The sequence below is a fragment of the Gymnoscopelus braueri genome (assembly GCF_963280865.1).
Source record: "Gymnoscopelus braueri genome assembly, chromosome: 18".
NCBI classification, from domain to species: Eukaryota; Metazoa; Chordata; class Actinopteri; order Myctophiformes; family Myctophidae; genus Gymnoscopelus; species Gymnoscopelus braueri.
This window is the reverse complement of record NC_137618.1, coordinates 45,320,746-45,346,411: the sequence shown is the minus strand read 5'-3', so window position 1 is coordinate 45,346,411 and position 25,666 is coordinate 45,320,746. Positions and strand designations below refer to the sequence as shown.

The 25,666-nt window shown below is 41.2% G+C and overlaps 1 protein-coding gene across 1 annotated transcript in view; it reads right to left on the bottom strand.

Annotated features, from left to right (window-relative positions):
- Nucleotides 1-25,666, bottom strand: part of LOC308073384 (contactin-associated protein-like 5) — a gene marked incomplete at both ends in the record, with an annotated part of 116,838 nt that overhangs the window by 28,919 nt on the left and 62,253 nt on the right. The window contains 5 exons of the mRNA XM_080412255.1: nucleotides 4,212-4,382; nucleotides 6,907-7,034; nucleotides 9,526-9,682; nucleotides 19,438-19,638; nucleotides 23,247-23,366. Coding sequence (XP_080268381.1) covers nucleotides 4,212-4,382; nucleotides 6,907-7,034; nucleotides 9,526-9,682; nucleotides 19,438-19,638; nucleotides 23,247-23,366 — 777 coding nt within the window. The remainder of the gene's footprint in view (nucleotides 1-4,211; nucleotides 4,383-6,906; nucleotides 7,035-9,525; nucleotides 9,683-19,437; nucleotides 19,639-23,246; nucleotides 23,367-25,666) is intronic.

Sequence of the window (25,666 nt, the reverse complement as noted above, 5' to 3'; positions counted from 1 at the left end):
TGATGCTGGGGAGAGGCTTGATGACCTGAATGGGATTCATGAGGGGGTTCGGGGCTGACAGCTCGTCAATATTTCACAACGTTAGCCCCCCCCCCCCCCCCCACCCCCAGCCCGCAGGAACCTGGGGTGGGGGTGGTGGGGGGTAATACATTATGGCTCTGAATATATACTCAGAAAGAGCAAAATAGTAATGTACCTCCCTTCTGCCTTTCCGCCAGGCTCACCACCAGTGACTATTTGTGGAAAAAGGTGCTACAAATCCTCTAAAAAGGATTTAAAAAAAATAGCAGATCTACAATTTCGTAGCGTGGCACTCGGTGCCGCGCTATGAGCTTGTATATCTGCTATTTTTGAATAGCCAAAGTATAAAAGCATGGCTCTACATATACACAGAAGGAGCAAAAAATATACCTCTGTTATGCCTTTCCGCCAAGGCTCACCGTGACTATTTGTGGGAAAAGGTGCTACAAATCCTCTCATTCATCATGTTATTTTATCGCTTTGTTTTATAACAAACAAACCCAGAAGCAAAGATTTGAGTCAAAAATGTTTGATTCAAAGATTTGCGCCAATGTTCACGATTTTTTTTAAATAGCAGATCTACAAGTTCATAGCCGCGCGCGGCACCACGCTATGAGCTTGTATATCTGCTATTTTTGAATAACCAAAGTATAAAAGAATGGCTCTGAATATACTCGGAAAGAGCAAAAATAAAAACTCTGTTCCGCCTTTCCGCCAAGGCTCACCAGTGACTATTTGTGGGAAAAAGGTGCTACAAATCCTCTCATTCATCACGTTATTTCATCCGCTTTGTTTTATAATTGATGAAAAATATCAACAAACCCCACACATTTTTCTATAGCGTTTATGACAAATGTATTCTATTTCTGCCCTACATATTTGTACCTCCTGGGTGACAAAAAATACAGCCCCATGCAAATGGAAAATGCTGAGAGGGTGTTAGACGCGCGCCGACGGTGTTCCTGTGTGGTTTCATGTAAGCAAGGAGGCAGAAACGCTACACTACTCATCAGATGGTTCTTTTTTTTTTTTTAGAGTAAATTGCCTTTTTGATATCGGCAAATCCTGTTTTGCTTATACCTTTAAGACCTGGAACGCATCTGTGTCATTTGAAGATTTATTTGGGCTATTCAAAAATAGCAGATCTACAAGCTCATTGCGTGGCACAGAGTGCCGCGCTATGAGCTTGTAGATCTGCTATTTTTGAAAAATCGTGAAGATTTGCGCAAATCATTGTAGATATTTTTTAAAGCGAACATTTTAACTCGAAATCTTTGCTTCTGGGGGGGTCCCTGGAACAAAATATTTTGAGATGGGGGTACGCAGCCAAATAAATTATACATAATTTTTAATTTAATTTATAATTTTTCTTGACGTGAAAAAAGTTTGAGAATCACTGATTATTAGCCTCGATCTCCAGGCTTTTATTGTTTAGTTTTGCTAAAAAATAAAAGCCTGGCCCAGCGCGTCGGTGTACTCGGTATGAGGAAGTGTTTCATTTCCCAACCAACCAGAGTGCAGTGGGCGTCGCTCGTAATGTTGTGTTAACGGGGCGGGGGTTGACGGACAGATCGGTGAACCAATGAGATCAGGCGCAATCTCTCGCCGGCTCTGTACACCCGCCCCTCTATACACAAAATCAGGAGCGTTGGGGCAGTCTACTGATTATAGCAACATACGTTTTTTCAAAAAACTGTTACGACATAGAAGACATTTGTAGAACGCCCAGAAGCAAAGATTTGAGTTACAAATGTTCGCTTTGAAAAATAAAAATTCAAAGATTTGCACACATTGTCACGATTTTTCAAAAATAGCAGATCTACAAGCTCGTAGCGCGGGCATCTTGTATATCTACTATTTTAGAATAGCCAAAGAAATCTAAAAATGACACACAGACGCGTTTCTCGGTCTTAATGGGTTAATTTTTCATCGAATGCCACCGAGCACTTGCTAATGCCCACTTTCTTACAACTCCTCCTGGATGGCTGGCAGTGTGTAGCTTGGTGTGACAATCACGTATCCGAAAATAAACCTGCAAGTGGTGGGTGGTGGCGGTGGGGGGGGGAGGGGTTGATCATTGCTTATTTCATTGCCTTCCCTTCCGATTCGGCGATATCCTCGACTTGATTACATGCTCGTGAGGGAAAATTATCCTGAGCTTTTCAGCCCCTGCATGTGACGGCCTGATAACATACCGTTCATGTTGTCATTAGGATTACATTATTCAGCTCACAAACTGACAGCCCCCATTCTAAGGGAAATTGAATGTCAACCGCGGCTAGCATTTCCATCAGAAACATGCTAAAAAATATTGCTTTTTTTCTCCTTTCTTTTAACACGCACGCACACACGCGCGTACCTAACTCTATTCTTGTGCTTGTGCCTGTGTGTGCCTGACTAGTGCATGTGAGTGTTGTGTGCACATCCTTGCTTCCTTTGATGGCTTGCAAGTCCTCTCTTGGTGAGCAGTACAGTACATTAGGCAGTGGTGGAAAGTAACTAAGTACATTACTCAAGTACTGTACTTAAGTACAGTTTTGAGGTCTTTTTTTTCGTTACCGGAGTATTTCCAATTTTCAGTACTTTTACCTCTACTCCATTACATCTCAGAGGCAAATATTGTACTTTTACTCCACTACAATTATTTGAAAACTTGAGTTACTAGTTACTTTGTAGATTTTGATTATTATTAGAAAACATACATTAACCACTTCAGCCCTATATACTTTTCAACCTTTTGAAAATAGCAGATCTACAAGCTCACAATGCATCGCGATGCGACACATTGTGAGCTTGTAGATCTGCTATTTTCAAAAGATTTGTATACATTTGAAAACTTGTGAAATGGGACATTCTGCATAATGAGTACTTTTACTTTTGGTACGTTAAGCACATTTTGATACCTATACTTTTGTTCTTTTACTCAAGTACATTTTGAATTCCGGACTTTTACCTGTAACAGAGTATTTCTGCATTGCAGTATTGATACTCTTACTTAAGTAAAACATGTGTGAGTACTTTTACCACCACTGCGTGCGTGTTGTGTGTACTGTAGTGTGCACATCCTTGGTTTCCTTTGATGGCTCTCTTGGTGAGCAGCAGTGGTGGAAAAAGTACTCAGATATTTTACTTAAGTAAAAGTAGCAATACCACCACCATATAAAAATACTCTGTGTTCAAAATGATTTATCCTTCAAGTAAAAGGCCTGTGTTCAAAATGATACTTGAGCAAAAGTCCAAAAGTATTGGCTTCAAAATATACTTAAAGTACCCTAAGTAAAAGTAACGCGATGTGAAGCGTTGTGAGCTTGTAGCAGTGGCGTACCCACCATAGAGGCAAGGGCCCAACTAAAATCTCGCCTCCACTAGAAAATAAAGTAAAAGACTGACTGAGAAACAGGGAGTGAAAAAGAATCCAAACAGAAAACTGGCCTTCGGGCCATTAGCCCGCCAGACAGCCAATACACTATCCATTCAGCAGAGCGACCCTCGCCTATAGTGATGCAAATGTCTTCATGCCATGGGCATGGGGTGCCAGGGTTGGGGGTCTGGGCCATCACCAAGACTCACCTGGCATAAAAGGGGCTCTGAGAGCAGCTTGAGCCATTCATTACTAAACTACAACATGAAGAGACCACCGCTGAAGAAGAGATTCATCCAAAGGACGCTACCTTTCACCACCGCTGCCAAGACCTTGCGGCGGCAGGACCAGCGCAATACATACATTGATTATACTTGCATATTGTTTTTATTAGCGTTTTTCAGTTTTGTAGTCAGTGTAGTGTTGTTGTTAACTTGTTTCCCCCGCGATTTTTCCCCGAGTCCTCGCCTGCCCTAAACGTAATTCCTGGGAACGCCACTGGCTTGTAGATCGGCTATTTGCGAATAGCCTAGGTATAAAATAGGGCTAAAGTGGTAAATGTATGTTTTATAATGTAATCATTTATATCTGCAAATTAACTAGTAACTAAAGTTTTCAAATATAATTGTAGTGGAGTAAAAGTACAACATTTGCCTCTGAGATGTAGTGGAGAAGTAAAAGTATTGAAAATTGGAAATAGTAAGTAAAAAATACCTCAAAATTGTACTTAAGTACAGTACTTGAGTAAATATACCTATATTTAGTTTACACCACTGGTGAGGAGTATACAGTACAGTATAGTACAGGTGGTGAATGCTGTTGAACTCACAGCTGAGCTCCACTCTGATGAAGTCCTTGAGGCCCAGGTTCTCCAGGAACACTCCTGAGGGGGAGCTGGTCTTGAAGTAGAAGGAGATGTCAGAGCCCAGCTCAGCCTGCAGGGTGGGGAAGTGCAGGTAGGACGACTCCTGGTAGAAGGAGGCAGCGTTCCAGATCCACTCTGAAACACACCAGGTTATGACAGGTACATTAAAGTGGAAATAGCGTGGATCGGTAGGAGGATCCAATTTATATAGAGTCTTTGAGCACTTAAGCCCTGTATATATGGTCGATGTGGGGTGGAAATGGAAAAAAAAACTAACCTGTGTTTCATTGGATCCAATTTAGTTATTATTTAGTCACAAGCTTTTTATACTTTTCATCTGTTAACACCTTTACCGCCGGGCCCGTAGTTCTACGGGCCGTTAAATCCAACGGTTAAGCGCCGAGCCCGTAGTCCTACGGGCTGCGGTCTTTTCGCGCATGCGCGGTCCGGGTGCACTTTCGGAATTTTTTTGATCCACTTCCGTTTCCGGTTTGATGACAGGAAATAGAATTATTTGGGATCCGGTTTCGACGATCACGCCCGCTCCCATTCTACAGACGAAACTGAAACTCAATTCTCTTCCTGTAGTTTTTTCTCCTCGCATTTCACTGTTTAACGTAATCCGCTCTAACTACAGTCATGGAAGTCCGTTTGACATGCGGTCTTCACTGGGAGATACAGGGAGATCTCGCGGACGTAAACAGACCGTTCACGGCTCAATCTTAAGGATTTTAACAAGATCTATGGCGACATGAAAAAAACAAAAAAACAACAAAAACACCTTGGCAGGTGAGTACATTATTATGAGATTAACCTCTGGCGGTGGATGTGTTAAAGGGATAATTCACCCCCAAAATGACTTTTCTCCTATCGATTACACACCCCATGGAGACTTGAATTTATGGAGATTTGTTTGTTCTTGTCGCATGCCTAAGCCAATAATTTGATGACTTATTGGCTTAGGAATGCGACAAAAACAAAACACATTGTGAGCATTTCTAGTCACTTTCATGTTATTTTAATAAAAGCAATAATTGTTGACCAAAGTTCTGTACAGTGAAGATGAGTCGAATCAACATAAATGTAGGTGTACAATAAGAGGATTAAAATAAATATCTCAACTAACAACAACAACACATAAAACCAACACTGTCTCACCCCTAAAAGGCACATTGTGACTTATTGACCAAACGTCAAAATGTGACTTGAAGGGGGTGGGGGTAAGTAAGGCATATGTTGACTTTTCGGGACTTCTGCACTCCAGGAATGTGGAAGTCCAGTTCTCAACATTTTTGACGGTCCGACAAAGACGGTCTGACAACTGTTAAAACGACAGAGGCGCGCCGTCTCTAGCGGACTTGAGCCACGGGGGGGGGGCACCGCCGAGTGAGCTTAGGCGAGCGAGTCGCCGTGCCGAACGTTCCGAAGTTATGTCCGAGTCATTTCGCAAGAATCAGTATTAAAACAAATAAAACTAACACTAGCAAATCCGCACTAAAAACTAATTAAACTGAACTAGAAAAGAACATATTAAAAACAAACTAAAGCTAAACTGAAATGAAAGAATCCCAAACTATTATAACCTTGGTCACAATATGACTTTTGGGATTGAGACAGCGTTGTATAAAACAAGACATGACACACATTAAGATATTTAAGCAAATCTCAAGCAGACTCATACGCTAAGCAAAGAGGATGAGTATTAAGATTTAGCAAGCATTCGGGGGCATTGGAGAAAGCAAAGATCACACGTTGAATCTTAATCAGATCCATGGAATAGACAGAAGTAATTGGTCAGAGGATCTAATAGTCCTGGAGGTGGAATCATTTGGACCGAGGTTATAATAAACAATAAACAGAGTCTGGAGTGGACTTAGAGAATATTAAATATAGTCTTCAGAAACTATTAACCAGACTCTGCAACAGAACTGGCACAACTGACAGTGAGAAAAATACCACAAATAAAACACGTATTTTTGTATTGGCATCAAACTATACTTAAAGTACCAAAAGTAAAAGTACCAAAATGTTTGAAAATAGCAGATCTACAAGCTCACAACGCGTCGCGACGTGACGCGTTGTGAGCTTGTAGATCGGCTATTTTCAAATAGCCTGTGTATAAAATAGTGCTAAAGTGGTTAATGTATGTTTTATAATATAATAATTTATATTTGCAAAGTAACTAGCAACTAAAGTTTTCAAATAATTGTTGTGGAGTAAAAGTACAATATTTGCCTCTGAGATGTAATGGAGTAGAAGTAAAAGTATTGAAAATTGGAAATACTCCAGTAAATTAAAGATACCAAAACATTTTACTTGAGTACAGTACTTGAGTAAATGTACTTGGTTACTTCACACCACTGTACAAAAATCAAGTCAGAATTCAGTCCGAGAGTAAATTAATCAATTGATTATTTTTTTCTTTTTGAAGAAGAGCAAGAAAGGCAAGAAGACGAGCGGGTTGAGACAGGCGTCATTCCTCAAAGCCAGCAGACGAAGACACAGAGCCACAAAGCAGGCAGTACAGAGTGTCAGAAAGTAAACAGAGCATCTGAGCTCCCCTTCTGTCTCTCTAGATCTAGATGGAACCCAAGCAACCGGCGCGGGGCTATTTGCAGCCCGACGTCCCATAAGCTCGGAAATAGAAGTGATCACCTACTGTCTCCATAACAACGCAGCGGGCCGACGCGGTACACGGCCTCGGAGCCCGTTCGGTTGGTGTCTCCAATCACAATCTGAGTCACTGGCAGGTGGTCTTTATAGGAGAGGAGGCCCGTGTCATTAGCCCTGTACGATTGGAAGGAGGAAGAAGAAGAAGAAGGGGGGGAAAAAAACAGAAGAGAGACCCCTCTCAATTTCAGAGTACAGATAAAGGAATCCATTCCTCCGCATTAACCTATTCAATCCGGTGTCATTTTAAGATGTCTTTGGCTATTCAAAAATGGCAGATCTACAAGCTCTATGAGCTTGTAGATCTGCCATTTTTTAAAAATCTTGAACATTTTTGCAAATCTTTGAATATATACATTTTTAAAGCGAACATTTGTAACTCAAATCTTTGCTTCTGGGGGGGTACCTGGAATAAAACATTTTGAGATGGGGGTCCGCGGGTAAATACATATCTAAAAATGTTTTCTAAATCCTAACAGTATGTTGCTATATCAGTGGTTCTCCAACTTTTTCCATGTCAAGGACCCCAAAAATTATATGTATTTGGCCGCGGACCCCCCCCATCTCAAAATATTGTGTTCCAGGGACCCCCAGAAGCAAATATTGGATTTAAAAATGTTCGCTTTAAAAAATATATATATATTAAAAGATTTGCACACATTTTCCACAATTTTTCAAAAAAACATAGCAGATGTACAAGCTCATAGCGCGGCACTCAGTGCTTGTACATCTGCTATGTTTTTTTTAATGAGCTATGAGCTTGTAGATCTGCTATTTTTGAATAGTCAAAGAAATCTTAAGATTACACAGATGCGTTCCCGGATTGAATGGGTTAAAACTGGAACGTGGGGTAAGCACATTATAAGGCGGAGCAATCTATCACAATGCAGACAACTGCCTGTGGAAAATATGCAAATGCTGTTCCCCCCAATGTGGACTAGCAGCACGCGATAGAGGTATAGGGATTAGCATAATACAGCATGCAAAGATGTGTAGAAAAATGTCATATATATGAGATAGTGATGGGGTCTTTAGTCAATGCTTGTATCTTCATTGGGGCGCTTGGGGATCATGATTAGTTTGATCGTAACGTGTTGCGATCATAATGTTTACAATCAATCATTTTCGCAGCGAAACACTGGAACCGCAAATCCAGCCACTAGTATTAACATTAATGACCAGACAAAATTGTGTAACATGTCATTTATAACCTGCTAGACTGGTAGTGTGGTGGAAAAAGTACTCAAATGTTTTACTTAAGTAAAAGTATCAATACTGCAATGTAGAAGTACTCTGTTACGTAAGTATAGTAAAAGTTAAGTTAAGTAAAAGTCCCGACTTCAAAATTTACTTCAGTAAAAGTACAAAAGTATTGGTATCAAAATGTACTTAAAGTACCAAAAGTAAAAGTACTAAAATGTTTGAAAATAGCAGATCTACAAGCTCAGAATGTGTCGCGATGCGATGCGTTGTGAGCTTGTAGATAGGCTATTTTCAAATAGCCTAAGTATAAAATAGGGCTAAAGTGGTTCATTTGTTTTATAATGTAATAATGTATATCGTCAAAGAAACTAGTAACTAAAAAATTCAAATAATTGTAGTGGAGTAAAAGTATACTATTTGCCTCTGAGTAGTGGAGTAGAAGTAAAAGTATAGACACTTGGAAATACTCCAGTAAAGTAAAAGTACCTCAAAATTGTACTTAAGTACAGTACTTGAGTAAATGTACTTAGTTACTTTACACCAATGCCAGGTACTGGTAAAAACATAGCCTTACTAGACTAGCACAGATTGAAAAAAAGAAAACACTTGAACCCCAAGCATGCCTATTCTTGGGGGGAACATTCGCCAAAAATAGCAGAACTTGTAGTTCGGCTGCAAAACACAACCACCCCAATTGTATTTTGTATTGTATTAACATACTCTACCAAAACAAAATCAATTTATATTCATTAAAATAAAGTTCTATTGTGCCACTTTAATCACTTGCTCAGTTAGATCTGTTTTTAGCGTCTCACAGTTGGAAGTATAGCTGTATATTTGTGTGTGAAATCTCACTCCCAACTGAATAGCATTCTAAAAAATTTTTTTAGTGCATCTTGAGAACAGTGTGAATAACATGATTCTCACATTGACGGAATTTCATGGACGCTCACAGTTTGGTGCTGGCATGACAGCTGCAGTGGTATTTATCCATTAACTGTGTATGGTGTGCAGTGGTGTAAATTAACTAAGTACATTTACTTAAGTACTGTACTTAAGTACAATTTTGAGGTATTTGTACTTTACTGAATTGTACTTCTACTCCACTACAATTATTTGAAAACTTTAGTTACTAGTTACTTTGCAGATATCCAGCTGCAGTGGTCTTGTGTTAAAGTATCCGCCCTGAGATTGGCAGGTTGGGGTTCGATTCTCCGACCGGGTCATACCAAAGACTATAAAATATGGGACCCAATGCCTCCCTGCTTGGCACTCAGCATCTAGGCTTGGTTTGGGGGGTAAGTCCCTGTGATATACTAGCATCATGTCCAGGGGATGCCCACGCTACAGAAACATAAGATTGTATCAGTGTTCATACATACCATGTATCAGTGTTCATACATACCATGTATTAGTGTCGGCGTCACAGTTGCAGAAGTAGTTCATATCCATGCAGTTCTCTTCCAGGCTGCAGGAGCACTGCTGAACTCCAGGCAGGAATCCTCCCCAGTAAGTCCTCCTCTCTCCTCCCTGGTCCACCCACCACGACAGAGGAGTACCGTCTGTAACAGCAGTTAATCACATTACAACCTGGTCCACCCACAACATTACAACCTGGTCCACCCACCACATTACAACCTGGTCCACCCATCACATTACAACCTGGTCCACCCACCACATTACAACCTGGTCCACCCACAACATTACAACCTGGTCCACCCATCACATTACAACCTGGTCCACCCAGCACATTACAACCTGGTCCACCCACCACATTACAACCTGGTCCACCCACAACATTACAACCTGGTCCACCCATCACATTACAACCTGGTCCACCCACCACATTACAACCTGGTCCACCCACAACATTACAACCTGGTCCACCCATCACATTACAACCTGGTCCACCCACCACATTACAACCTGGTCCACCCACCACATTACAACCTGGTCCACCCACCACATTACAACCTGGTCCACCCACCACATTACAACCTGGTCCACCCACCACATTACAACCTGGTCCACCCATCACATTACAACCTGGTCCACCCACCACATTACAACCTGGTCCACCCACAACATTACAACCTGGTCCACCCACCACATTACAACCTGGTCCACCCACCACATTACAACCTGATCCACCCACAAACATTACAACCTGGTCCACCCACAAACATTAGAACCTTGTCCACCCATCAGAACAGAGGGGAACAGTCTGCAACAACCCTAACGTTAGTCACATTACAACCTGGTCCACCCAAAAGGACAGGGGAGTACCATCTGTAACCATAGCACTAACGTTACCCTGGTCCGCCCATCAGAACAGAGGGGTACAGTCTGTACTAACACTAATGTTCGTCACATTACAACCTGGTCCACCCAAAAGGACAGAGGAGTACCATCTGTAACCATAGCACTAACGTTACCCTGGTCCACCCATCAGGAGGACAGAGGGTGACCATCTGCAACAGTGTCCCACAAGGCAAATCATAATCATCTGCAACATCCTGTGAGCCTGCCGGCGGCTACGCCCGACCAAGTCAAGGTCATGGATGGAAACGTTCCCCATAGACCCAAAGAGCATTGTGCTTCTCTTTTTTTTTCTCTCCCTTCATTGGTGTTGTATTGAACGGATGCGGTGATACTGCATATGACAGGCAGATTAAGTCTCAACACGACTTTGTTTAGTTTTTTTTTATAGCTAAGATGACTTATGGCCCGCCGTGTTTAATCCATTGAGACCGGGAACGCATCTTTGTCATTTTTAGATGTCTTTGGCTATTCAAAAATAGCAGATATCAAGCTCATATAGCACTATGAGCTTGTAGATCTGCTATTTTTGAAAAATCGTGAAAATTTGTGTTAAATCTTTGAATACGATTTTTATTTTATTTTGTAAAATATGTTGTTCCAGGGACCCTCAGAAGCAAAGATTTTAGTTACAAATGTTTGCTTAAAAATATATATATATTCAAAGATTTGCTCACATTTTCAAGATTTTTTCAAAAATAGCAGATCTACAAGCTCATTGGTGCCGTGCTATGAGCTTGTAGATCTGCTATTTTTGAATAGCCAAAATAAATCTTAAAACGACACAGACGCGTTCCCGGATTGAATGGGTTAAACCCAAAAATAAACGCAAATATAAATTCTTCTTCTTCGCCGTCCGGTTCTCATATTTTTTCGCACAAAAAGATAATCCTCTTCCTGGCTCGCCACAGAAAGTCATCCACTGCCCTACTCGGGCTTCTCGCTAATTGCCTGGAGGGTCATTTTGGCGGAGCAAGCATAGTTGTGTGAAATCAGAGCCGCGCGGGTGGGCTATCATGTTGGCATCTCGTGTCATGGTTGTCTGTCAGTGTCAATGAGGCCTTGGTGATGCCAGTCAGGCAGGCCTCATTACCTCCCGCATGCCTAACCCATTAAGACCGGGCGGGAACGCATCTGTGTCACTTTAGATTTCTTTGGCTATTAAAAAAATAGCAGATACAGAAGCTCATAGCGCGGCACCGAGTGCCACGCTATGAGCTTGTAGATCTGCTATTTTTTAAGAAAAAAAATGAAAATGTGTGCAAATCTTTGAATATATATATTTTTTTAAAGCGGACATTTGTAACTCAAATCTTTGCATCTGAGGGGGATTCTACAAATGTCTTCTAAAGCCCAAGAGTTTTTGGAAATGAAACATTATGTTGCTATAATATCAGTGGTCCTCAAACTTTTTTCATGTCAAGGACCACCCAAAATGATACGTATTTTGGCCACGGACCCCCATCTCAAAATATGTTGAGATGGAAAGATTGGAGTTACAAATGTTCGCTTTAAAAAATATATATTACAATATTTGCACACATTGAATTTTTCAAAAATAGCAGATCTACAAGCTCATAGCGCGGCACTCGGTGCCGCGCTATGAGCTTGTAGATCTGCTATTTTTTGAATAGCCAAATAAATCTTTAAACTGACAAAGATGCGTTCCCCGGTCTTAATGGGCTAAGTGGTCGGCGTGGCTTCAGTCATCCGTCACGCAACGTGACCCCGCATTAGACGGGGGCGATGAGGGCTGGCCAGAAGAACGACCTATACACTCATTTCACCGCACCATTCTGCTGCACGAATCATCAAGTTGCCGTGATGTCTTTGTTTCAGACTCCTGCATTTAAAATGTATTCTTAGTACACATAATTGCTTTCTTGGCAAATTAGGGTCGGCCAGGTTAAATATGTGCTGCAAAGTAACTAGGATAGGAGGTAAACATCAAATCTAGCATCTGTCTAAATAGCAAGCTAAATTAATCTAAATAATATACAGTACATAGCGTCTGTGATCTAAATCAGTGGTTCTCAACCTTTTCAGGCTGCGACTCCCCAAAATAATCGTTTTTTGAACTGGGGAGCCCCCCCCCCCCGTACCCCGACGAGCAATTGGAACTGTAAAATATTATGTAAGTTCTGATGTAAATTCCAAGTGTCATTACATTTAGTTTGACTCGGTTCCACAGATAAACATTGTGAAAATAGCAGATCTATCTAGATCGGCTATTCTCACAATGTTTGCCTCTTTCTTATGTAATATTTGGCAATTTGGCCAATTTGCACATTAAGCTAATCATCTGGGGACCCCCCCAAAATAATGTGGGGACCCCCAGTTCGGGAACCAATGATCTAAGTAACGTAGCACGTGAACAAGCAATCAACATGCATCTGGATAACATACTGTAGCTAGCATCTATATCAGCAACCAGTTCTGATACAAGGAAATAAGGAGTGCTTGGTGATGAGGTAGAGTCTGAAGAGGTTTCACATTGCAACGGTGTCACAGTCTCTGTCTGTGTCCTTGTGTTGTCTATGTGTTGGTGTCTGTGTCTTTAAGTGTGGGTGTGTGTGTGGGCGTAGGCTTGGCTCCAGCTCCCAGCTTGGCACACCTGTTACTAGTTTCCTCATCCACCTCACCTGCTTGCCATCAGCTCATCACCTCCAGTCTATAAAGCCATGGTCTTCTCTCCACGCGGTGCCAGATCGTTTCACAACCTCACGTGTGTGGTAACGCTTTTTGCCAGCTACTGTATTCAGTCCTAGATTTTCCTAGTGCCTTAGTTGTGGGATCGCTAAAGCGATCACACTACTGTTATTGTCAACACCGTTTTTTGGCCCCTAACTAGTCCTTCATACTTTTAGCTACAAACTCCGTTCCAACTCTTCAACGTTCGGCCTACTCAGGACATGTCGGCTACCATTTGAATTTGAAATAATTTGTACTTTTAGAGATATTTCACTTTTTACTTCTAAAAAACTCCCATTCATTTCAATGGAGAAATTCATACTTTTAGATAGAAACTCCGTTCCAACTCTATAGGACATATTGGCTACCATTAGAATTTTTTGAAATAATTTGTACTTTTAGAGATATTTCACTTTTTAAATAGTAAAAATACTTAAAAGTTGATAAAAAGAGTAAAAATACTTAAAAGTTGTAAAAATTAGTAAAAGCTACTTTAAAGTAAATAAAGTGACTAAAAATACTTTAAAGTAAATACCTTGAGTAAAAATACTTAAGAGTACTTATATTGAGTAAAAATACTTAAAAGTACTCAAAATGAGTAAAAATACTTAAAAGTTGAAAAAAATAGTAAAAATACTTAAAAGTTGATGAAAATAGTAAAAATACTTAAAAGTTGTAAAAATTAGTAAAAGCTACTTCAAAGTAAATAAAGTGACTAAAAATACTTTAAAGTAAGTACCTTGATTAAAAAATACTTAAGAGTACTTATACTGAGTAAAAATACTTAAAAGTACTCAACATGAGTAAAAATACTTAAAAGTTGAAAAAAATAGTAAAAATACTTAAAAGTTGTAAAAATTAGTAAAAAATACTTTAAAGTAAATAAAGTGACTAAAAATAATTTAAAGTAAATACCCTTTAGAACCTTTCAAACCTTTAGAACCTCTTAAACCTTTAGAACCTTTCAAACCTTTCAAACCTTTCAAACCTTTCAAACCTTTAGAACCTTTCAAACCTTTAGAACCTCTTAAACCTTTCAAACCTTTAGAACCTCTTAAACCTTTCAAACCTTTAGAACCATTCAAAGCTTTAGAACCTTTCAAACCTTTAGAACCTCTTAAACCTTTCAAACCTTTCAAACCTCTTAAACCTTTCAAACCTTTCAAACCTTTAGAACCTTTCAAAACTTTAGAACCTTTAAAACCTTTAAAACCTTTAAAACCTTTAAACCTTTCAAACCTTTAACTCTACTAACACTATCAATACTCAATACCATCAACATTCTTAGCGATCCCACACTGTTTCTTCAGGAACAGTACCTTCTAGTTAGTTTCTCAACCTGTATTTTGTACTCCTTGTGACTCGCTCCTTTCTCCTGTCCTACAGTGACCTCCCTCACCTGCCTCGCCTGCCTGCCTGCTGTGCCTGCCTGCTCCCATCGTCCACTCCTAATCAACACCACCAAGCTCCACTATTCATCCTTTGGTTCAATAAACACCCTTGGACTTTGACTTTGTGTTGTGTCTGCATTTGGGTCCGCCAGTTGAACTAATCGTGACAAACGGAACAAGAGGAGTGAGTCTGCAGGCCTGAATGAAGGGGAGAGGTCATTCCACAGCTTGGGAGCCAGTAGGGAGAGGAGGACGCTTAGAGCATTGTCCAGGGACTAAGGGAGGGACAGACGTCCTGTGTTAGCTGATCTTGGCGTGCGGGAATGGGGTGCAGGTAGGGGTGTGCCATATGCCCTTGGTCTGCTGTCACTGCTGCCTTGGACGCATTAACCAGGTGTCCCGTGGCACCCCTGGTTTGTTGGGATACCAAATCCACTTCCCTGCCCTCGCTTTCCTGTCACTCCATACTGTCCTGTCTTTGACTGCCAAGGACGAGTCAACTCGTCAGTATGCACTTGGTCCACAGTGCCAAACATGAGTTTGACGAGTTTGGGGTTTTCAGTGGTTTCCCACTAGATGGCGCTGTTCACTACCTTATGAATGATGCTTTCACTTCCAGATGACGACAGACCCGGAATTGACGATTTTTTTTTTAGAAAAAACTTGTTTTCTTCCTGTTTATTTCCTGTGGGAAAATGGCTTTATCTCTGTTCCTGTAGTTTTTTGGCAAAAACAAGCCACCCCTCAACAGGCCACAACTAAGCAACAGAGGTAGCTAAAAACACTAGTTTTCGCTAGCAGTGGGGTGACACTATTACACTATTACTCTGGCAATTAAAGAGCTAATAAATCAAAAGCAGCCCAAAAATTATAATCTTAAAAAGACAGGTTCCTTGAAAGCAGAGCGGGAGATGGTGTAGGTGAGACACAGGAGCAGAAGTTTCTGATTGTCATTGTGAGCCCAGCAGGCTAGCCGGGGACACATGATTCCACAGGTGGAGGTCTTAACAGCGGCACTTTCTCTGGCTTTGAATGATGTGCTACATCTTTCATACAGTGCAGCAGCTGGAGTGGATTGTGTCTCGAGTCACAATGTTTATTCATCTCACTCTGTCGCTGACAAATTTATGGATGTGTCAAACGCTGGGAATATTGCCTCTGTTGTCGTTGGTCATAAGGAAGGGTGCAGAGAACCGTGTGCGGTGACTCACCAGCAGCGTTGCCAGTTTTTGTGAGCAAAGGCAAGCAGACAGGTCTACAAAAACGAGCCCAAAAAGAGGTGACTATAGGTCGCATGATTGATACACACATGGGGGTCCCCAGCTAAATGACTTCATAATGCATCGAAATCAGTTGAACCACTTTATATGCATCAGCTATTTGACAATAGCTAACAACGCGAAACATTTGGAACATTGTAATACACAAATCTTGAATGGGGGGGTCCCTGGCACAAAATATTTTCAGATGGGGGTCCGTGGACAAATACATATTAATTTGGGGTCCCTGACATGAAAATGTTAAACAACATTAGGAAGCAGGCCCAAATAAACAACGACACTTTAGAAACAAGCCACAAAAAAAACCTGCAACACGCTACCAATATTTACCAATATTTAGTACACGCAACTTTACAGAAAAAACAAAGCCAAAGTCGCTTATAATAAGCAGACTTGGCAACACTGCTCACCAGGCTGCAGTATCAGACAACAAGGGAAGTCATTAAGTTGACGTTATGAGTGTTAACCCATTGTTTCTTGTAATGTCACATTCTATAATCATCATCATGTCTACCAGACAGACACACTGTGTATACAATACAGTATGAATAATGGACACATTTGTTTTAATTAATGAACTAATTTAACTTGTATTTAAATGAATGCAATTAAATGTAAATTAATTAAATGAATGCATAATTATAAACTAAATCAATCAAGCCACCCTTGAAACATCACACAAAGAAAGATTTATAGAATGTACATTTGTATTGCTATTTTGTAATCTTGCTTTAGTATGTGCACAGTAGAGAAAGACTTAAAACCTTTTTAATACCTACATTAACTCTCTCAGTGCCACGCCCCGAGATATCCCGAGTTTTTCCCGAGTACCCTCCCTGCCAGCACGAGAAATCCCGAGTTTTTACTTTTGACTGTGATCGCGCTATTCTGTTTATTTTTCATGATCACTTTCGCTTACTGACTCCTTCAGACTCATTGGGTTCCGGTTTCATGACGCAGATTCCGTTTCACGTTCTCATTTTTTTCCCGCGGTCATTTTCGGCCAGAATAGGGAAAGTCACGGTTTTTCACGAAAAAAACGAACGGAGAGGTCCACGTCTACTCTCTTTGGTCTGGGTGACGATCAGTCATCGTAGTCGTGTATCACATCGTAATTTAGCCCGATCAACGATTGTCGAAAATGTCAACATCCGGTTATGACCGGATGTGACGTGAGCCTGTTTGGGAGGGGGCGAGTGAGCCAGCGAGGTCATCAATGTGTCGATTTGTTGCTCTCTACTGGTAGAACTGTATTATGGGTTTAAAAACCCAATCAGATTATTTATTTGAATGAAAAATTATTAAAAAAAAACGCAAATTGCTGGCACTGGGGGAGTACTTTATGAAAATACTCTTGGCAGTGAAAGAGTTAAAAAAAAAAGAAAAAAACATTACCATTACTGCATCAAAATAAAAAAATTGCACTATAAAATCTGGTCAAACATTGGCCAAATTGTCAAATAATGACAAGAGGCCACCATTGTGAAAATAGCAGATCTACAAGCTCAGAACGCCTCGCAACGCATCTGCTATTTTCACAACAGTCAAACTAAATGTAATGCCTCAACTTCTACATTCCAAGTGCTTATCAGGGTAGGGGGTCCCCAGTTCAAATATGATTATTTTGGGGGTCACAGCCTGAACAGGTTGAGAACCAATGGTCTAGACATAACTCTATGCCCAGAACTGGGTTGTTGTTGTTGCTGTTAATGTTGTTGTTTGTAGTAATAGTAGTAGGATTAGTATAAGTAGTAATAGTAATAGTAATAGTAATAGTAATAGCAGTACTATGCATATATTAACATGTTGAATAGAACTGTGTACTCCCAATAGAAACACAAGCAATTCTACAACCCATTATTATGTATTATTCCGATGTGTTGTTGAGCGTGCTGTTGGCTAAGGGGGGGGGGTTTGGTTCATATCTACGTTCCTAGCAGTGCGATGGACGAGAAATTTGAGAGTCATTGGCCTCCTTCAAGATTAAAGGAAACGGGCGGCACAATTCAGCCTCTATCTTGATCGTGTTCACGGAGCCATAAGACGCCCTTGTTTTCTGTCTCTCTTTTGATCTGATCATGATAATGAACTTGTTTGTTTGCGCACACATGGCACCTTGGGAATGGTGGGGGGATTTCGAGACCTCATGAATGTTTCATGATTTAAGGAGCAAACGCGGGATGTCTGGGACACCGCGGCGCTCCCAGAGCAATTCAAGATGAATGTGCGCAAGAAAAGATTGGAGATCGCCTTTCAAGTTATCACAAAAAAAAAGAGAAGAAAATAATAATAATATTAATGATAATGAGAGCGGTGGAGCGTGAGGTAGTTTATATTCCGCTCAGTGAGGTCAGAGTGAGTTTCTCTCTCAGAGTATCGACCAAATGGGTCAGGATGAGGAGGGTGGGGCACATTTTGCCCAGGACATGGTCTTAAACCACTGTTTCTCAGTGGGGGGATATCTGTGCTGTTGCGCAAAATCCTAGCTTGCTTTCATTGTTAGACAGATTTAGACAGATGCCAGGTTCATTTGTTGACCTGGTTTCAATGTACATACATTTTTGGATATTATTATTATAATGTTTAGACTATAGGTTCCTGGTTTACCTATGATCCTAGATTACCAAGGCACTATACTCTATGCATTTGATCTAGTACCTTGCTTACTGTAAGTGCCTGCTAAATGCCTAAATAATTGTTTCATCCTTTATACAGCCTGCATGGCATCCATATTTAGCCTGGTAAAGCCCCCTACCCCTCCGGAATTCTCATTTGTATTTGATTTCAGGAGTTGGTCTGGCATGAAAGTCTGTTTGGCTTTTTGGCTGTGGGCGTTGACCGACAACCCCTTCAGCCAATCGGCAGTTTGTTCCAATTGACAACCCCTTCAGCCAATCAGCAGTTCGTTCCACCACCACAGGGCAGCATAGGAGCAAAGGGACATTTGAAAGGGCCATGGCGAGAATAGGTTGCTTTATACGGATGCATGAGTATCACTGCCCGCCCCTGCTGGTTCTCTGAATTTTTATTTTTAAATAGGCTCTGTCATGATTAATTGACCACATGAAGTTAAACAACTAAATGCTATCCGAAAAATATCTTAAAAGTAAATTCCGTGCCACAAAAAAAGAAGTTTGAGAGCGTTTTGACGTTTTAAAATACAGTGGAGAAAATGTTAATGGCCGCCGTTCGTTTTAGCTCGGCAACCACTCACAGAACAATGAGCGAGGACACTGATAGGCTAGTCTATTTTGTGGACGACGCAAAAACGCCCAGATAAGCTCTCAGGCCAGACCCAATTCCTGAAATCAAATGCAAATGATATTTCCGGAAGGGGGATGGTTTACCAGGCTAATCCATATTCAGGGCATGTCATTAAAATGTCAAAAACAGTAAAAGCAAAAAGATATTTCTTCCAAAAATGTCAAAAAGTGTCCCAAAAATTCCACAACGAGTCACATCGCGACACATTGTGAGCTTGTAGACCTGTAATTTTTTCTAATAGTATAGTAGTAGTATTAGTAGTATATAGACTCAATGCGCACACGTGTGGGGGGCTCAGCTTTTTGTCAGATGTAAGAAGGGGAGGGGTTGGGAACCACTGTCTTAAGCTAGCCTTAGTGTTCTGTACTGTACCTCTGGTGTTGAAGAGGCGGGACTTCCTGCAGCCGTAAACCACTTCCTGTTGACACTGCTCGGAGGCGGTGACGACGGCGCGCAGCTGCTCTGGCGAGGCGCTGTAGTTGAACCTCATAACGTAGGGCTTCTGGACAGAAGATCCATGGACCTTCACTGGAGCCGTGCTGTTGTGTGTCAGCACTGTCCACACCTTGTCATCTACACACACACACACACACACACACACACACACACACACACACACACACACACACATGACCACATACTGTAAATTCCACGTTAACGCCATGCAAAGGTGTCATATGACATCAAAATCATTGTTTACTTTTTTTTTTTTTTATTAATAATTTCTCGTGCTTCGCTTGCAGTGGTGGAAAAAGTACTCCAATTCTTTCTTTCAAAGTCTATTATTCAGAATTTACTTGAGTAAAAGTACAAAAGTATTGGCATCAAAATGTACTTAAAGTACCAAAAGTAAAAGTACTAAAATATTTTAAAATAGCAGATCTACAAGCTCACAACGGGTTGCGATGTGACACGTTCTGAGCTTGTAGACTAGCTATTTTCAAATAGCCTAGGTATAAAATAGGGCTAAAGTGGTTGTATATGTTTTATAATGTAATAATTTATATCTGCAAAGTAACTAGTAACTAAAGTTTTCAAATACTTGTAGTGGAGTAAAAGTACAATATTTACCTCTGAGATGTAGTGGAGTAGAAGTAAAAGTATTGGAAATTGGAAAGTACAAATACCTAAAAATTGTACTTAAGTACAGTACTTAAGTAAACTTAGATACTTTCCACCACTGTTCACTTGACATGTATGCAGTATCTGACGCCCTGGGGGAATTAAAAGTATGACCATCCTGCGCCTGGGAGCGTAGTCCAATGAAATATTTATCACATTTGTATTTCCCGCCTCCATTTACACTGTGAACTCTCTTGTCTACCGTATCTCTTCACCCATCATCCATCTCACCCAAAGCACCATCGTTGATGGTGATAAATATATATTTTTGTGAGGATTTCTTCCTATGACTGTATCTCACAGTGCTTACTCTGTATCTGTAACTTTACTGCTGTGCTGCCCCTGGTGCCTGAATTTCCCCTGCACGGCACCAATAAAGGTCTATTTTATTCTATTAATCAGAATGCTCAGCAGAGAGCATTCTCTCCATGCCTCTAAGGTGTTCATTTGTGAAGATTGTCTTGCGGAACAAAACGTGTGAGTATTATATTTCGCCAATAATAATAAATCCAATGCAAAAATCCCATGCATTGACTTTTGTCGAGAGAACCAGGAAGATGCTAAACTTCCGGCTTCTGACCACAGAAATGCATTATCCAAGGACCCCTATATTGTGACATGCCTAGAATATGGATGACACAGTTCATGAGGTTAATGTGGTTAAATTACAGAACAATTGGCCTAAGAACAAAAAAAAAAAAAGTTCAGCCAATATACTGTGTGAGCTAAAATATCCAATAACGTCAATACCTAATCATATTTGGTTATCAAAGCATGCAGAGTACCAATTTCTCTGACTGTAAATCGATGATGGATTCCACGCATTCCCCCGGCAGAGAAGGGGGGGGGTGAACAGTTTGCGTAATTAACTGAGGTGATGACTCCAATTCATTTCCATCCCCCACTTAGTATGTATTATGGGGATTTTGTGTTTACCTCGCCTAAGAGAAAATCCCCACTCCACACTTTGCGATTATTCACGTCCCAGGTTGTCAAGCTGAGAGTTATTTACATCTCTAATGGATTCTTTAATTGAGGTCAACCTGAGGCGTCGCTCCCGTCTGATGACTAGGATTTGTGAGGGGAAATTGGGGTGGGGGGGGGGGGGGAGAGGCAAGAGAAAACATAAAGCTCTCTGAAGTCAGACTATGGAGAGGAAGCAGCGTGGCCCCCTCTGTAAATGACTTAACAGTTACATTAACCCATTAAGACCGGGAACGCATCCGTGTAATTTTTTTTAGATCTCTTTGGCTATAAAAAAATAGCAGATCTACAAGCTCGTAGCGCGGCACGGATCTGCGACGGTGCTATTTTTGAAGAAGAAAAGAATTGTGTGCAAATCTTGATAATTATATATATATATTTTTTTTTAAAGCGAACATTTTTAACTCAGATCTTTGCTTCTGGGGCAGGGGGTCCAATGGAACAACATGTTTTGAGATGGGGGTCCTCAGACCAATACATATCATTTTGGGGGTCCTTGACATGAAAAAAGTTTGACAACCACTGATGTTATAGCAACGTATTTTTCTTTAAAAAAAACTGTTACGATTTAGAAGACATTTGTAGAATCCCCCAGAAGCAAAGATTTGAGAGATCGCTTTAAAAAATATATATATTCAAAGATTTGCATAACTGTCTACAAGCTCATAGCTCGGTGCCGCGCTATGAGCTTGTATATCTGCAATTTTTTTAAATAGCCAAATAAATCGTAAAAATTACACAGACGCGTTCCCGGGCCTCAAAGGGTTAACCTCTCTCAGAAGGACATGCTGTGGAGGGTGACGGCAGCTAAAGTGACAGATACTGTGTCGAGTGTGTGTGCCAGCTAGGCCGGCGCTCAAGCACGCTCAGCCACGGCATCGCTTGGCCGCGTCGCTCCGCTTGCTCTCATCGGTAGACTGAAAGGCGAGACGTCTGCCCCGGCCCTCACATGCAACCGGGGTAGTTTGTCACCGGGTATACAGTACGTACGCACTACGCACACAGAAGAGCTCCACAAATGCACAAAGAAAAAACACAAAACAAACAAAAGCATCGTCATGTTTTACAATCCAGCACAAGGATTAAGTGAATCTTCTAAAGCCAGTGGTTCTCAAACATTTTTATGTCAAGGACCCGCAAATTGGTAGTTATTTGGCTCACGGACCCCCATCTGAAAATACGTTGTGCTAGAGACGACCCATAAGAGAAGACTTTGTGTTAAAAAAGAAAATCAAAATGCTTAATAATCTGATCATTTTTTTGTAACATTTAAAAACAATAATGTGGTAAAGTCCCTGCCCACAACCACGGAGGTTTGTGGGTTCGAATCCACCGTGGTGCAACCGGCTTTGTCGGACACAATTAGCAGGGAGTGTTGGGCGGGAGGAGTAGGATGAAGGCTCTACGTCCTCCCGCTGAGTACTCCTCACTGGCAGGTGAGTCAGTAGGATACGACAGCAGTGACAACACACACAAAAGTGTGTGCGGAGGAATTAATTGGCATTACGACTAAATTGGGGAGAAAAAGAGGCTAAACATGATTGGCTACTCTAAATTTAGAAGAGAACTAACGTCTCTTATGTAAACACCATCATGACGCTACCGGTAAACATTCTTACATGCTTTTCGTTCCCACTCCGGCTGCGGGATATCATTACTGGTCATTATTCAAGGCAGGGAGTTTGATGGTGGGCGAAATATACCCGCATTCCAAATCTGCACCTATATTCCCACAGGGCGCCAAAATGAAAATGACCAGTAGATTACCAGCTTTACATGCGATCGTTGTGCGTGCACGGCCTGACTTCACACTCGCACGGGCGGATATTTTTGCTGCACGCAAATTAACTCCCAATCCTTCATCAACTCGACCTTATAGCTGGAGCGGGGTGACCGTAATGATTTTTTATTTTTTATTACATGGCGAACTGTCAGGCAAGTCGTGGCACACAGATCGATGGGATGTGACCTGTAAGTGACTGAACTCTCCCTCTCGGAGCTCTCCGTCCGCGGCAGAGAGCTCAGCAGCCACAGTGCGAAGGTTGATGACTGCCACGGCGGAGCGCTGATCTCACCCGTCATGTTGCAGTAGACCCGCGTGGGCCCCAGGGGGCCGCTCCCATCAGGATCGATGGAGAAGTAGCCCGAGGAGCTGCCCGTCAGCCGGTAGGCCTCGCAGGACGACTCGTAGATGGCTGCAGGAGAAGAAGGCGTGACAGTGGTGTGGGAGAGTAAACAATCAATCATTCGCTGATGGATAAAAACATCGGATGCATCAACAGTTTCCTAACATTACCCGATGAATCACCAGGGAAGCGTTCAATCAAGGAAACCTCACTTTTTCGACTCGCTTTGTCATTTTGTCGTTGTGCTGTCGTCCGCGGTGGATCTCAGGTCGGGTTCGACGGAAAATCAATGTTTTTTTTTGTCGCTATTTTTCTATTGTTTGTTTGTCACTCTTATCAATTTGAATAAAGTTTGAATCCCCTAAATCCTCTATACTTAGTAAACTAATACTGAGTACTTGACCAGGATCGCATCTATACTTGGCCCGCTTCTTTTTTCCCTTTACAACAAATCTCTTCGCTGATCTACAAGCTCACAACTTGACACCTTGTGAGCTTGCAGATTAACAATTGTTTGGCAAAGGTTTCCCTCAGAATAGGGATGCTAGGGTTCAAGTGGCTATTAAACCCTAGGACTGTCCCTCGGACTATCATAAAGACTTGAGCATTGTGTGCACGTGTGTGTATACGGGGGGTTCGTGTGAGTGTGAGTATACGGGGGGTTCGTGTGAGTGTGAGTATACGGGGGGTTCGTGTGTGTGTGTGTGTGTGTGTGTGTGTGTGTGTGTGTGTGTGTGTGTGTGTGTGTGTGTGTGTGTGTGTGTGTGTGTGTGTGTGTGTGTGTGTGTGTGTATACGTGCACATGTGCGTGCATGCATGTGCACACGCATGCACGCACACACACAAGCGCAGTTGTGGGGTAGTATGGGAATTATAGAGATATATTTTGTTATTATTTTTAGTATACTAATTCTATATAATACATAATAATATATATATATATATAATATTTGTTTCCCCCCCTTTTTGTTGTTGTTAGTTTTTGAGGAACCTTAAATGGGATTGTTCCTAGCACTAGCCTGCTACTCCCTCCCTCCCCTATAGGTTCTGACAGCCCTTGCAGCTCTATTTTCTATTGGAACCTGTCTGCTCCCATGGTGTAGAAACACTCTGGATGACTGGTCCGCTTGCAGCCAGACCTCTGTCTGGCTCACGTCTGGCAGGTCTGGCTGGCTGTGTGAGATCAAATGACCGGAGCTTAGAGTTTATTACGTCTTAATTAGCGGTCAGAAATGAGACCAAGCAGTGTGCTGGAGTTTGCTGGAGCAGAATGGATTAACATGTATGGTTATGTCCAATAATAATATATATGCCTAATTTCATGTATCATTGCTGTTGGAAAGAAACCTTGTAGCTCCATATTTGAAGCTTTTTTTCCGTCTACGCCAAATCTCTTTGCCAAAAGTAGCCAATCTACAAGCTCACAATGCATTGCAACGTGATGAACAGTTTCTTTTTAAATAAACTATGTTGTTGTATCAGTGGTTCTCAAACTTTTTCATGTCAAGGATGTCAAAGTATTTGGCCGCAGACCCCCATCTAAAAATGTTTTGTTCCAGGGACCCCCAGAAACAAAGATTTGAGTTACAAATATTCGCTTTAAAAATGTATATATATTCAAAGATTTGCAAAAAAAATCACGATAAAAAAAAGAAATCTGATCTACAAGCTTGTGGCGTGGCACTCGGTGCCACGCTACGAGCTTGTAGATCTGCTATTTTTGAAAACAATTTTTCATCGAAAATGACACGGATGCGTTCCTGGTCTTGATCCGTTAAACAGGTCTAAATCTTCTGAAAGTTTTTTTAATTTGATGTTATTACTGTTATTTCATCCACAATGTTCATGAAGCTCCAAGTACAACTAATTCACTGCCTGCTGTGTTGCGATGGCTGTACTATAACATAAGCACATGTGACAATATAAAACCCTTGAACCTTGAACGCCGGCGGACACAGAGCAGCACACGACAAAACAACGCTGTGCATCAAATAACAAAGTTGATGAACCACGTTGGCAGGAGATCTATTTTTAATTCAGGTGTTGCTCTTTTCTGTCACGTTGCCTTCCGATGTGCTACTGGACAACTGCTTCCGTCTGCATACAAACAACAAATCAGTATTCTAGAGAAAAGTGTAACTGTGGGGCAGAAACCTTGTACTGTATCTCCATTATTCATTATTTTTTATTATTTGTTATTATTATTTATTTTTTCGTAAATGATCATCCTACTTACAACACATTGTGCAAGCTTGTAGATCGGCTGATTTCACTACTTTTGAACAAATTTACAGTGGTGTAAAGTAACTAAGTACATGTACTCAAGTACTGTACTTAAGTACAATTTTGAGGTATTTTTTTTTACTTTA